Consider the following 15,574-nt stretch of genomic DNA (forward strand, 5'->3'; position numbering starts at 1 on the left):
TCTTGGTCTGACGTCCGCTCTGCGGCGGCTCTGCCAGGGGCTCCTCGGCTGCACGCTCTTTAAGGTGTTGGTGGTGGTTTCCTTGGTAGAAAAAATTAAACGTTAAAGAAGAAATGGGCCAGTAGCACTGCCGCAGAAATGCTAAGAGGACCAGTATAGCTGATCAAAGTACTGCAAATTTATAAGTCCCAATTTCTACCTGCAAGCAGTGATATTTCCAGGGTTGTATAACAGTGCTGCCTAATAGGCGTAACAGCCTTTATCTGTGAGGAGGCAATGGCTGATGTAAGGTGCTATAGCCCCAACCTGCCAGGCCAACTCGGTTGATCAAGGACTCTACTGACACCAATGCTTTTTTCCTCTAAAAGAAGCCAGTGCATGGCCATTTTTAAGTTTTTACTGGTGTGTGGAATTCCTTGCTGCAATGTCCCGAGTCGTCTGTGAAGAGATTTTGCAGAGCAATACAGGCATAAAACAGAGAAGATGCTGTTATTTAAACAGTTGCATGTCTTTCGCTGTGGAAATTTGTGTGTGAAATACCAAATGTTTTTAAATTGACTTTTGAAACGCTGCGTCTTGGAGACAAACTCAAATAAAGTACAAACAATTTCTCTTGCTTACTCGCAAGAAAAAGGAGCCTGTGAAAAGCCAGAACTGCTCCCAGGTCTGCCTGAGGACAAAAAACTGTTTCATCTGAGAGATCCTCAAGTGTGTCAGATTGCAAGACACGGCAGGACAGAGACTGTTTGCAAATAGCAGCCTGGCAGTCAGAGTTTAGCTGCTGCTAGAAACGCTACAAAGGCTTGCAGTCGGACAAATGGCGTTCAGTAGCCTAACCAAGCTGCAGCGCTATTTCTTTCCTTTGCCCTCTTCCCTTCTGCATCGTGAGCACCTCGCAGCCCTTTCTTTCTGTGCCTCTGGCGCGTAGCCTGCATGAAGTCTTTTTCTCTGCCCTATTTCTGTCCCTAACCTAGCTTGTTTGCATTCTGGCTCCACAGCACTGTAAGATCCTGTCTTTGCTGTGGCTCCAGACGAGCTCTGCTCGGGGGGTGGCCAGGGAAACCCTCCCTGGGCCGCCCCGTGCCTTCTCCCCGCCGCCCCGTCCTGCCAGCACCATGGCTTGTTGCTCCGTCTTTTGGTTCTGCCGTTTGATCTCGACTTGGATCGGAGGAGGCTGATAAGATGGGAGAAGGGGATGGGGCAGATTAGGAGGTCAGCCGTTGAAAACGAATGGAGAGAAGCAAGCGTGAGAGAGGGAGGGAAAGGAGTGCGCCCAGGAACACGTGATGGCTGGGTCTGGTGGTGCTGGGTCACGGCATGGCTCACATGGCAGCGGTGCATGTCTGCTTGTTATGTCACTACGTGCCGCCTTTTTTTCTTGCCTTAGGGGGTGTGATAGCTTACATCAGCTCTTCAAGCTCGGCATCTAGCCCAGCCTCATGTCACAGCGAGAGCTCAGACAGCGGTTTCCAGTCGTCCTCTTCGCCTGTACCATCTTCTCCGAACAGCTCCTCCTCGGAAAGCGGCTGCAACGGCCGGAGCAGCGAGGGCTCTGATGGGGCACTGAAGAGCGATCGGCTGGAGGAGACTATTAAAACAAACCAGTCGACTGTTGCTGGTTTGACAAAAGGCCATAATGGAGTCACAAGTATGTTTGGTGCCGGTTCCTGAAACCACCATTTTCCCCGTATATATTACAACCCTGTATATTACAACCAGGTCCTCCACGTGGCTTGCTGTGAAGGCACACAGCAAAGCCTCCATTTTTACCTTTTTGCATTATATGTATGGTAATACGTCTGGTATTGCCATACAAATGCTAATAGATGGAGGTCCTGTTGCTGCTAACTTCAAACAGTCCATAAATACAGTCCAGCTTTACTTCAGATTTTCGCTAGAGAAAACTGATCTTAATAAAAATCAAACACTTGGTTAAAAAGATGCAATGAAGTAAAGGTGATAGTAATCAGAAATTGCCTTCAGGAGGATTTATGGATCTGTCTTGCAAATCTATTTTCTCTGTTTTTTCATATTCCCTCCCCAGCCCCTTCACCTTCCCTCCCCCCTCAAATTTCTTTGAGGAGCAAAATAAATAAATTACCAAAACATTATATTATATTTACATAGCTGTAGCAGGGACCTTTATCTTTTTCATTCCAAGTCTTAATTTGTGGATTTAAAAACCAAAGTACTCATAAGCTGGAACTAAAGGATAGCCCTTTTAAAATGCATTTAACAATCTAGCTCCAGCTATTTTCTTCATGCTTTTTTTGGTAATGAGAGAAGATCAACGATAAAGAACTAATTTGAACAGTTTTGGAAGGGCAGGAATCAAACTGAGTACTGGAATGAGTGTTTCAACACTCAGCTGGAATTTAGACTAGTCTTTTGAAGGCTGAATTCTTTTATTGGCAGAATTGTTTTACCATTTTGAATTGTTATGAAGCTAGAATAAGTATCTAACAGTTCTACCTTAAAAGTCTTTTTTTTCCTCTTTTGAAGTGTTCCTACCCTAAGTTCTTAGTAAGAACCTTTACTTCCTCTTAAAAATTTGCTAGCAACTAAGTTTTTGGTATCAGGGCAGAGGTTCCTGAACATGAAACCTGTTGTAAACTGTTCAGATGTATAGATAGATAGATAGATAACATCTTTAGCTCAGTACGAGCTCTGTTTGGGGGGGGGGGGGGAGGAAATTTTGTGGTTTGGTTCTTTTTCAAAACTTTAAAAAAAAAAAGTTTTAGTTCCTCTTTACAAATGAAACCCAAATGTCAAATAAACTACTTTTCTGCTGGAATATGGTTCTACGCGAGTATTTCCAGCTGTCACTGTTGCTCGCTGTTAAGGTAACTTTGTGGTTACTGAAGTCACTGGTAAAATTCCCATTGGCTTCAGTGAAACCAATGTTAGACTAGCACTTAGGACTTGCAAAAAATCTTTATTGACAAGCTGAAATGAAATAGGTGGGGAAAAACTTAAAAAAACCAAACCATGAGCATATTTACAGGGCTGAGAAGGTATTTTCAAGTTCAAGTGTGCGAGCGTGCCATTCTGGATATGGACTCACATGAGTAGTCTTTACATATGTAGATGTGTCTGAGTTACCAGTTCTAAATTGTTATCAAATAGGTAGAGTGTATGGCTTGTTTACAATATATATAATAAAATAAAGTGTCCTTTAATATTTCTATTTTTAAGAGAAGATGTTTCTTCTCTCTTGGGGGAAACTGTAGCCTTTATATGGGCTTACTTGTCCTGATGGAAAAACAGATTGAGCCCGAACTTTGGTGGCCTAGTTAACTAAATGGTCCTTTTAAAAATGCGTAAATGTAAGCAGACTTTCTTTTTTTACAGTTGAGTACAATGCTGCTGTGATTGAAAGTCCAGTGAATATGTGCTTTTTCCCTATTCTGTTGAGTGCTTCATGTTTGTCTTTTTTCCCCCCTCCCTTGCACTGGTACCTTCTGAACTGTTCAGGGTTTTTGTACGTTCTTGTTGTCTGTTCCTCTGCTGTACTTTTTTGTGTGTTGAACTGACCTGACATATTTTGCTTTTAGTCCAGGTTTTAAAAGCTGGAAACATGTTCCTGCAGTTGTCACTGGTTTTCTATATCCTTGACTTTTCTGTTCTGATTCTAGAATTTAATGGCATGGTTCTTCTTTGCAAAGTCTGTGGAGATGTCGCTTCAGGATTTCATTATGGTGTTCATGCCTGTGAGGGCTGCAAGGTGAGCTATATTTCTGCTTGCCTTTCTGCTAGTGAAATGCTTAAGTTATCCCTATAGGGGAAAAGGGGTGATACTGCTGAAAAAATATCAGTTTGCTTCTCTGTTAAACTTAAATCTGAGAAATTTCAGACAGCGTGTAAGTTGTAGGAAAAGGCAAGCCACTTAGCAATACACAGCATTTTCCAAACTCTGCAGTACTTTCTGTTCTCGCCCCTTGTCCAATCCTGCCTGACCTGGAGCGCATAGCAGAGAACAAGAACCAGAGACAGAGGTGGTAAGGACTATGTCATGCAAGACATATGAATGTTAATTGCATTAAGAGATAGTGGGCGTGAGTTGTCACCTGGGCTGGGACACAGAACAAAACAGCTTTGGAAAAGCAATTCTTTACCACAGGGAAAGCCGTAACTGGCTGCTCGCATGTTCACGCATCAGTAGATATCTATTTTCTGATACTGTACACTGCAAATGTTAAGTTCTGTGAAGGAGTTTATCAGTGTAAGGGTTATGTGAAAGAAGCACCTTTGAAGGTCATATGGTGCAACAGGATGGTTTTGTTGCCAAACTATGGAGATTGAAGTCAAAAGATCTGATTTTTGGCTTTTGTCTTTGCACTTGATGTCATAGGAGATTGAGGGCATATCTTATAAACTGTCAGTACAGTGATAGAAGTAATACTGGAGATATAGTGCTGACTAAGGAGGGAACAACTTAGCATCTTCTATAATTAGAAATCATGACTAGTTTGCATTATACACAGATCACACACAAAGAGGAAGTAAGTCATGAGGAATAGCAAGTTCTTTAAAATCACTTGGGGCTGATGGCTCTGAAGCAGCTGATGAGACGCAGTGAGGTTTTCTGTGCTTGTGGAGAGGTGAATCTTGGCAGGAGGATTTGACATGTGCTGTAATAATAGTTGTGGGGATTTTTGTTCATTTGTTTACAGGGTTTTTTCAGAAGAAGCATTCAGCAAAACATCCAGTATAAGAAGTGCTTGAAGAATAACAACTGCTCTATAATGAGAATGAATAGGAACAGATGCCAGCAGTGTCGTTTCAAAAAATGCCTGTCTGTTGGGATGTCAAGAGATGGTATGTTCCTCTACTGAGCAGTGATCCTCTGAGAGGGAATCTACTGCCCACCTCAAAACCGATTCCTAAGGGTCTTAATGGCAGAAAACGCAGCTAGCCCTGTTGTCAGGGACACATTCCCTGTCCGAGAGCGTTTAGATCAGCTTGCCTTCTTGCTCTGTCACTCTCCTGAACTGGTAACGTAATACTGGCCGCAGAGCTGTCCTCCCATCTCTGGAGGCTAATGCAGTGGGATGCGATGCAGTGGTCTCAGTGGTCTGTTAGAGGGACGGTTGTAACAAGAGTCTCAGTTGTGTTTTAATGAGTTAATATTTGTAGCTGTATCCTGCCTGAATCCGAACAAGACTCTTCTCTTTTTCTTTTTTTTTTTTTTTTATTGTTGTTGTTTTGTTTTGTTACTGTTGCTTTTTCAATGAAAGGGAATTCTGCCCAAGCTGATAGCCTTACAGTAATCATTATAGAGCCTAAAGAGTTAGAGCCTAAAGAGTTAGGTTTGGATGCATGGGACGAGCATATAACTGCTCCTTCTTTTTTTTTTTTTTTTTTTTTCTCTTCTTCTCTCCTTGGAGGGAGGGGGAAGACAAGGAGGAAAGGGTAATGTTGAGCTGTGTCTCTGACCACCTTGCTGGCTATCCGCTCCTTGTGACTTTTTTTAAAATGTAATGTGAAAGTATAGTTCATTAGTCTGCTACAACTTCCCGTCACAAACCAGAACTCTTCCTTCTGTTTCACTTTTTAATTTTCTCTGGGTGTTTATTTCACAAGAACTAGGACTCCTGGGCTGTTAATAATTTAGTGGGTGGAGTGTTAAAACTTATTTTAAATAATTGTTCCGAGTTCTTGTCGTGCATAGGAGTTATTTCATCCCCTGGGCGCTTGTTTGCCCGTAAGGTTGCACCTGCTTTAATGAAAGAGGTTTACTTACATTAATGATGGACTACTGCATGAATATAATTACATCACTCGAAACTGGTTATAAGCCCATGTAAGGCTGCGGTTGGACAGGATGGTAGAGGCAGTTGTAGATTCCCTAGGACAGGGTCAAAAGTGCTGCAGCCACAATGATGCCCATCCCCTTGCCAGCAGAAAATGTCCTTGTCAAGGCAAAGTTATCAGGAAAATTTGCCAAGGTAAGCTTCATTCAGCATTGATTTTCTTAACTGTTTTGGCAAGTTATATAATTGGTCCATGAGGAGCTGTCTTGTAGGACTTCTATTCAAATATGATATGAACTGTGTTTACATTCAGCTAATTGTCAGCTCACAAACTTGTACTGATTTAATTGATCCAATCTTAAAGCCTGACACTTAATTGACTTACACAACTGTGTGTATAGTCCATAGCCAGGTTTGTAGCAAAAGGGGAAAAGGCTTTAGAGATTGTGTGCTTTAGAGCTGCCTTCTCTTTGTATGTAAACAACAGCATACATTTCGTATCTCATGCCTATCCTATGCCCAGGAAGCTCCTTGACTTCAGTGGTAATACTCCCGCTGTAGTATTGGTGAGAACAGTTAAAGAGTTCCCTTAAAAGGCAAGATTTTTGGTTGGAATGTGTATTCTGTGTGTGTGCGTGCTACCACTTTCAGGATTGACTTTTTTTTTTTTTTTTTAATTCCCACCACTTTTCATTTCCCCATCTTGGCAGCTGTTCGATTTGGCCGTATTCCCAAACGTGAAAAACAGAGGATGCTGATTGAAATGCAGAGTGCTATGAAAACCATGATGAACAGTCAGTTCAGTGGTCACTTACCCAATGAAGCATTAACAGAACATCAAGATCAAGCACCTCAAGACGACCTTTCCTCCAAGCCCAAACAAGAGCGGGAAACCATCAAAAGCCCTTCTCCCCCTCCTAGCGCTGACATGGCTAAGGAAGAAGTGATCGGTATGGTCACTAGGGCCCACAAAGACACTTTCATGTACAACCAAGAACAGTCTCAAAACCCAGCTGAGATGATGCAGTCCCAGAGTGGGGAGAGAGTGTCAAAGAACACTGAGCAGTACATCTTGAGCAGCGAGCACTGTGTTAGCGGGCTCGGTGGCCCTCAGTACCCTGAAAGTGAGCAGCACCTTGGTGGACAGTACAAAGGGAGAAGCGCAATGCATTATCCAAGTGGACACGCCATGTGTTTCACAAATGCCCACTGTATGAACTTCTCCAGTGGTTATACTCAGCGACTGTGTGACAGGATCCCAGAAGATGGCTTTTCTCCAAACAAGAATACCACTTACTCTTGCAGCACTGGAGGAAGAATGCATCTGGTATATTGATATCAATTGTTTGATTTGACTTAGTGAAAGGCTTAGTGATGGGTGTGATCCAGCTGTGCCTCTTTAGTCAGTAAACTGTACACAATTGGCACACGGTAAACTGCACACAATTGGCTGAAATTTAAAATGGTGACAAAAGTTTGATAGTGCAAATTGTGATGGAGAATAATGGCTCAAGTTGTGTGGAGGATTTGAAACCATACAAGCGATGGGGTTTCTTGGCTCAGTTTTTAGCTGACTGAAAGTAGACTAATGTCAAAGAGCATTGGTTGAAGAAAACTCACGGGTTTTTTAACTGTCTTGACTTAAAGATGAAAATGGATGTAAGGAGTTTATAAATTCCTTTCTTCACTCAATCCTCTTGAAGACTTCACTTTAAAATAATCTACACACTCAGATATGCTGTATTTTCCTTAAAGGTATTCAGAGCAAATTTCTGGGATGAAACCTCAGGGCTAGGATTTTAAGCCAGTCTGTTTGCACGCCTTGCTAGTGTGTTCTAAAATCTCTCTTGCCAGGTGGGCTGGATTTTTTTTTTTGGTTGGTGGGTTTTTGTTTTGTTTTGTTTTGATGGGGATAGGCTTATTCTGTTCTAGGCAATGCAAAATAGAGGCTCAGTGGGACTCATAGGCTATATATCCTTCTCCCCTAGAACATTTTCAAATCTGAACAGAGGCAGGAGGAAGATGCACAGCTAAACTGCTTGAGAGAAGTTCAGGGTCTTTTCTGTAGTACTTACACAAGGAGGCTGTGAACACGTTTCTGGGTACCTTAGATGACTTTGCTAGAGCATTTTCTCACTGAATTCTTAACAAGGATGCTTCGTATTTTCTTGCATATGGGTTTTGGTTTTTTTTTTTCCCTTTCCTTAACAGGTCCCTCCCATTTGCCTTGCACCTGCTGTTTCTCTGCCATTCAGGCAACCGGTTCTGTAAGCCCCTTAAAATAGGTTGTCCTTCTCTTTATCGCTGGAACTGCCTGGGATGAGAGAACATAACATCCTCGTTCTCATCCTGCGCTCCTGTCGAGAAGCGCGAGCCCCTGACCTTTCTGAAGTACTTGAGCTGCCCCGGTGTTTTTCTTCCTCCTGGTTTGTAAAGAGTCTTCACAGTCTTCTTGAAGGCCCCTGAAAGTCTCCACACAGTGAAGGCTGTTTGTTTTGATGTGGAATTTCCTTTTTTGTTGTTGGTTTGGTTTTTTTTTTTTGGTTGGTTGTTTTTTTTTTTAATTCTTTGGCTACTGCATATGTGGACCATGCCATCCCTAGCAGGCTCTGACCTTAATTGCAGACTCCAGGCGCTACACCATGGCAAATAGTAATCATTCCCAACCTTTCTTCCTTGCAGGGAAAGTATGTGGAGTCACTACAACGGCATTCTTGGCACTCCTGAGAAGCAGAGGTTAAACCTGTCAGTATGGGCAGCTAGGGAGTGACGCTGCCTGCAGAGGCCCAGCCAGTCAGTTTGACCTGTGCATAGCAGCTGCAGGGAGGTTTAACGCAGCTGACGATGAGGAAACAAACCGAAATCCAGCAGAGCACTGCAGGCACCCCCCGCGTCCCTGACATGAATGAGGGTTTTGCCAGAGAACTCAATGAGAGCAGGATCTGACCAAAACGAGCCAGTAGCTGTAAGGGAGTGTAATTAGGCTCTGAACCAGTATGGAGACAGATGTTCAGGGGTTTGTTTTTTTTACTCAATACCCCCACAACCAGAGAAGCAGAACAGGTCGCTCCTGAAGAGGTTCCTCTGAAGAGAGCTAGTGACTGCACAAGCTGACAGCTCCACCCATAGGAAGGACTCCTGGGCAGAGGTCTCTCAAGAGAGCTTAGATATAATACACAGGGGCGGAAAATGGCAGTTTCCCCTCACGACTGAGTGCCTGGGAGCTAGGGTAAACCATGGTAGGATGAGAAACTGAAGTGCTTTTTGTGTCCGATTCAGAGTGGGGTGCTGAACCAGACATTCCTTGTTTTCAGAGAGTACTGTATTTTTAACAACACCTGCGTGAACCGTTGCAGTATCATGGACAGAGCAGTGGTTAGTGTCTGCTGTGCTTCTGGTTATGTGCCTTAGACCTTTCCTTTTGCCAAAATATTTTATGATTTTCAGTTTATGGAAAAAGTCCTTCTCTATCCCACAAGTAATAATTTGGTTTTGGGTGTTGTCCTCAGACACGCAAATGATGTAATTCACAGCTGAACCAAGAAATCTGCAATTCTGTTCCTTGTCTTTTGGGGAGAGCTTTCTGCATATTGACTGCCCAGTTAGTAACTGATATTTGGGAAAAAACAAAACAAAACAGAAATTTGTATCTATCTCCATCTTGTTTTCCCTAGTGTTGCCAAATAACATGCGTACACACACACGTATGTACCTGTTGAATATACTCTTGTAATGGATCTTAGTAATGGATCTTAGAACCTTCCACGCAAAGAATTGCTAGGCAATTAGCAGATTCAACGTGCCCTGCAAAAGCATCGTAGCTCTGAGGATTTACTAATCTATTTCACTGTTTTCTATTCGCTTTGCTGACATTATGTCATACATACATACACTGTTCAGTATACTTGTGAGGAATACTTAAAGGAATTCTCATCCTTGATGATGACAGGTGAAATGAATATTCCAAACGTTTGAACTTCATTAAAAGTTGTGGATTTTAGAAAGCAGAACTGAAAGTATCTCAGAGCTTCAGGTTGGGTTTTACAGAGGGAATTTACTGGCAGTCAGCCTTGACTGATATGTCTGATCTCACTGTAATGGATTCAGGCTTTCCTACAAAAAAATCGCTGTAGGTTTGTATAAAAGAAAGAGCATTTTGTCATCCTGTGACTGAGCAAAATTGGAATACCAGTTCCTTGGCCTCCTTCAATGATACATATAAGAGCAAACACATAGGAGAGGAAGGTTGTCCTGGTAATGAGGGTGTAAACCTGTGACTCAGGAAACCAAGGCTCGGTTCCTTGCTCTGGTGTTGACACCTTTGTCACCTTGACTGAATCACTTCAGTTGCCTGCAAAACAAGAAGGATATATGAGAATGAATATAGTAGTGACTGTGAGATTACAATCGATTGATTGTGAAATCGTGATTAATTGTGAGATTACAGGGATAATACAAGTAAGAGAAATCCAAATGTCAGGCATAAGTGACATCAGGGAAGAGTAGAACAACCTGGGTTCTCTCAAGTCTTTTGCTATAAACACTGTTGGCCTTTCCAAGGTCAGCAAATCAGAAACAGACTGCTAATGGACTGCCATGGGTGTTTTATTGTTTGTTTGTTTTAAAGGGAGAGGGAGAAATTCGTTTGCTTTGGGAGTTGACTGAGGAATACTGATACTTTTTCTCTATGCATCATTATTGCAAAGTTTTCTTGAAGAATAAACCTGCTTCTTTCAAGTATTTGCCAGTATTTGGAATTATATCTTTAAGAGTTGTTTTCTGCGTATGTTTTGTAAACATCAGGTCTGCCCAATGAGTAAGACTCCCCACGTGGACCCAAACAAGTCTGGCCATGAAGTCTGGGAAGAGTTTTCCCTGAGTTTTACCCCTGCGGTGAAGGAAGTGGTGGAGTTTGCCAAGCGCATCCCAGGTTTCCGAGATCTCTCCCAACATGACCAGGTTAATCTTCTGAAGGCTGGGACCTTTGAGGTGAGACCACTGTGTGTATAGTGCGGACCTGACAATCTGTGCATCAGTCTGACCCCCTTAAGAACAAAAATAAATAGAACTGGGTTATAGCAGGCAAAACCATTCGTGGACATTCGTGGATGCTAGCTCTGAGCTTTCCTTAAGCTGATGCTGTCCAGTGCTTCTGGTCAAATCTTGGTGAGCTGTCCCTCTTCCAAGTAGCTCAAAAGTGCTCAGCCTTTTTACCCTTTCCTCTTCCCTGGGTATTAATAAATGTCTAATGAGGAGTTTCTTGGTTTTGTATAGCAGCGGTTACTTTGATAGCTACCTTTGCTTAGCTTGGAGAGAAGCAGACTGCATCTGGAAGGGTGGATAGTTTAGAAAGCTATCTATTGACTTACCAGTTTTGTAGAGGAATGTGTTTTTCACTCTGGATGTCCTTCCTTCTGCCACTGTGCTGCCTGCCAAAGCCAGAGCATCCATCCTGACCAGTCACCACTAGCCTTTGCTGGCAACTGGGGGTTGCTGAAGCCTCCATCTCCAAAGCAGTAACACTGATAACTAGCTGTACTGCTGCAGCTCTATAGATACCGTGTACCAGCTGCAGCCTGACTTAGTCTGGACTAATCCCACCAGGTCCTCGTGGTTAATTTCACCCACTTGCGAGCATGACATATATGTGAATTAGTGGTGTTAAATTGGGAAAGATACCGGAGAGCTCGGTGCTGTTTTACGATTAGTGACCTTCAACAGGGGACCTTTACTTAAGGTTTTAGTTGCTCTTCCAGACTCCTGTGTCTGTTGGAGACCATGCACGTTTTATAAGTATTCAAATGTGAAGTTTAAACATAGAGGGCCAGAGGAGCTGAAGTCCCAAGTATTCAATATTACTGTGCTTTTCTGGGGAGGGCAGGGTTGGTGATGCTTTTGCTCTTGTTTACTTGATTTATTCTTTCGAAGAGGGATGCTGGATTTCATATTTACCTGAACTGAAGACATTTCTCATGTAATGTGTTGGGTCTTTTATCGGCATTTGTACAGCCCGGTTCTAAAATGGATAATTGTTGAGTTGGAAGGTACAAGATATACTGGAAGACTTGGTGCCTGGAGCGTGTCAGTTTCTTTGTTTCTTCCATTTTGCTGTCATGTATTTTTTGCCGTTATACTTATTCTTGACCTTTTAATATTCATCTACAACTCCTGTAGCTAAGGGCTGTATTTTCACTTCTTCAGCTACAGCCTCTTAGGTTGCTGTTCACATTACACAAAAATGTTGGTTCTTTCCTCTGCAAAGTGGTATGCTGTCCAGTGCCCTCAAGGAGGGTGGAAAATCAGGCTTGAACTGTTCCTATAACATAAAGCCAAACCTTCACGTTTTGCAAGTAAAATGTCTTGCTTTGGCCTTTCTTCACCTCAAGCTTTTCTCAAGCCTCATTCATATGCCATTTTGCCATTTACAAGCACTGCTGATAAGAAGGTTTCTATATCCAGGGGAATCAATAATAATATATGGCTGCATGCTTATCCCTATTCACTTGTTAATAAGAAACATTAATGATTTCTGTTAGTAAACTGGTACCTGTAGTTAAAGCCCTGTGTGGCATCTTATCAACAGAAAAAAAAAAACAAACCCAAAAATAATGCTGCAGAGCAGTGGGAAAAAAACCAAAACAGGATTAGTGAAACCATTGCAATAGAGGCAAAAGCATCTTGAAAGCCTGGTGCATACAAGGTTATTTCTGTCTTCTGGGTAACTAAACTAGGATATCCCAACATTAGCATGTTAATAGAAGAACCTGAGTAAAAGTACTCCTTCGGAGCCTGTTTTGGCTCCCTTGGGCACCAGTGTGTGGCAGTCTTGGCACTGTGCTTACCAGCAGCTCGTATTCAAGGAACGCTTGTTCATTTGGGGGTAAGAAGACGCATGGAGACAGTGTTGGTGCAGAAACAGCTAGCTATATATATTCACACACATGTAAGCTAAAAAGCCCTCTTAGAACTGGGAGTACTGGGGAGCTCAGTATATCGTGGTGGCATTTGCATGGCTTTGTATGGGAGCCAGCTCAGAAACAGCAGTGAGCCTCAAATAAGGAACTCAACTGGATTTGAACGGGTCCTCCCACACCTCCACAAGCCCCCACTCCAAATGTAGTTGATGGTAGAACTAACAAGCCCCTTGGATCCATTGGGGTAGTGACTCAATTTCTCCACAGACTCACAAACTTGGTAATTTGGCTGCAGGTGGTGGGGAAGTGAGCAAGCACACTTGCCTGTGTGGAGGTTTTTGTGTGCTTATATCGCTATGGTCAGGTGATAGGGTTGATCAGGTAAATCCTCAGCATGCACAAATAGAAGTCTGGCTTGAAGTGAAACGGGATGAATCAATCACGTGCTATACCATAGTCTAAACTGTTCTTCTTTGGGTTAGAATGGTGACATTGATATCTATGGGTGAGGTCTTTGCCTTAGTATTAAGTCAACACCGCTTTATGGGCTTCAGTTTTGAATACCAGTGTTAATACTGGTTGCTCATTATTTAAAGTTCATGTTTCTAAAGCCCAGTTCTGTAAGGGGAGTACCATTTTGAACTGAAAGGTTGTTGAATACGTGGTGGGTCCCTGCTAATGCACAAATTCAGGTTTGTCTGTCTGCCCTTTGTCTCCTTTTGTTGTATTCTGAGGGCTTCTGCACCTAGGTTTCTGCCTAGGTTTCTGCACTCTGTAGTTAATGTCATCAAAGGACGTATAGCTTAGCTGACCAAGGTGAATAATACATAGTGCTCATGTGTCCATCAAGATTGCTGCATGTCATTTGGCTGTTAAAATTTAGGAGCAGGTCGTGTAATGTGCATGAACGGTGTTTGAATTCTCAAACATTTTCATGTTTTTTGAACCTTCCTTTTTTAAGCTTGTCAAAGGCACTAGTCTTTGCTGGAAACCTGGTTCCCTCTCATCTGTAGTAAACATTTAAATTAATGCAGTTATGTAGGGTAAGTGGAAGACACAACTGTCACACCAAGAGATTACAGCAAGTCTGAAGTTTTAACCAATGCCAGTTGGTTCGTTTTCTCCAAATGAGAAGGCTGTTCTGTGCAACTTAAACCTTGAAAATGTAAATAAGGTTGTTGAACATGAGCAAATGAAACTTTACAAGCCATTCCAGAGGGAAACATTTCACAGTACGACTGAGAAACCACAAGAAAAATTTCAGCCCAGAGGGGTAAGTTCAGCACATGTCAACTGCTCCAGCCCAGGTGCTTATACCAAAGGGGTATTCCCAGCTGCAGCTACAGACCAGGTGCCGTTTCAAGCCCTGCTTCCCTAGCCTTTTGAAGGCCGTACATGTGGCTCCTTTCTACCAGAGCTCATCAACATTCCTGTGGGTACAGCGATGTGGCATGGTACTTTCCCAAAGAATGCCTAGTGGGCCAGATCATCAGATGGTGTAAATCAGCATTGTTTCAATGGAGCTGCTCGCCAAGCGAGAATCTGGTTCAATACCTTCATTTTGCTCCTCATAAGTGTGGCCAAGAAAACATTTCTTTTAATGCTCTCTATGCCTTTGGCTGTTTGGTGGCTTAAGCAAGTTGTCCTACTGGCATATTTATGAATGGCATTGTCTTCGTGGCTCAGGCTGTCTGAGGCTTAAATTTGAATTTTCTTCCCTTTCATGTGCTATAGCCCCTTCCCTGCATCCACTCGCTAATTTTTTCACTTGTTTGTTTCTCTCAGACTACTGGGCCAGAGCTTGCACTGTTTTTTACAGCTCAATAGCATGCTGACTGTTTCTGTATAGAATGCTTGTACAGCGGTTAACGAGACAGTTCGAATGATATTGAAAGGTTTAATTTTTTTCTTTGGCTCTTCTAGAAATCCACTTACATTTATCTGTTTTTGTTGTTCTGTTTTTTCTTTCACCAGGTTTTAATGGTACGGTTTGCGTCTTTGTTTGATGCAAAGGAACGTACTGTCACCTTTCTGAGTGGAAAAAAGTACAGTGTGGATGACTTGCATTCAATGGGAGCTGGTGATCTGCTCAACTCAATGTTTGAATTTAGTGAGAAACTAAATGCCCTGCAACTTAGTGATGAGGAAATGAGTTTGTTTACAGCGGTTGTCCTGGTATCTGCTGGTAAGGAGAGAAAGTTAACTTGCACCTTTGCCAAATTTTGAATATGGCTTTCTATTAAAAGATTTCTGTAAAATGTATACCCTGTTATTTCACGTCTAAGTGCAATTTAGTAGGTTTTAAGCTGCTAGCAGCCTGTAATTTACTTTTTTACATACCTGCTCTTTCTAATATTGCCTTTTGGAAAAATGTGACAATGGGCTTATGTTTTCCTACTACTTTCTATATGCAAAAATACATCTCATAGCTGCCCACTGGCCGTTCAGAAGCTATTTGTCTGACTCATCTAAGTTTCACAGGACAGCATCAGTGAAATTACTCCTGATTTGCACAGCCTAAGTCTTGGGATAAGGTGGTATTTTTGCTTCCAAGTGTCATCATTGAAGTCTATTGCGTATCTTACTTAAGTCTAAATCCAACAGTTTGATCTCTGCCTATGTCAGCAAGAAAGCCCTATTCATCTGCATCATGACTTCTTACCGCTAAAGGTCTGCCAATCCACTAACGTCTTCACCGTCCTCGTATCTTGTTTCAGTCCCTGGATATACAGAACACCCTGGCCCAGATTCAAAGAAGGATTAAGCACCTACTTCCGTAGTATTATCTAAAGCCTCAAATTAGGCACATTAGCTCTGCGTATAATGCCTGGAATACAAGATGCAGAATCCCTGCTTGCTGGGTAAGGAGCTCTCTAGAGGTAGCTAGCTAGCAGGAGTGCTAGTAGT

The 15,574-nt window shown here is 42.5% G+C and overlaps 1 protein-coding gene across 1 annotated transcript; it reads left to right on the plus strand.

Annotated features, from left to right (window-relative positions):
* Nucleotides 1–1,243: 1,243 nt before the first annotated feature.
* Nucleotides 1,244–14,852, plus strand: NR1D2 (nuclear receptor subfamily 1, group D, member 2; the record flags this gene model as incomplete). The annotated part of the gene is made up of 6 exons (XM_009585250.1): nucleotides 1,244–1,648; nucleotides 3,636–3,724; nucleotides 4,674–4,818; nucleotides 6,464–7,080; nucleotides 10,557–10,742; nucleotides 14,642–14,852. Coding segments are annotated over exons 1-6 (1,579 nt in total), but the record flags the coding sequence as incomplete, so codon positions are not given.
* Between the last annotated feature and the right edge of the window lie 722 nt (nucleotides 14,853–15,574).

Source organism: Fulmarus glacialis, unplaced genomic scaffold (genome assembly GCF_000690835.1).
Source record: "Fulmarus glacialis isolate BGI_N327 unplaced genomic scaffold, ASM69083v1 scaffold36889, whole genome shotgun sequence".
Lineage (NCBI taxonomy): Eukaryota > Metazoa > Chordata > Aves > Procellariiformes > Procellariidae > Fulmarus > Fulmarus glacialis.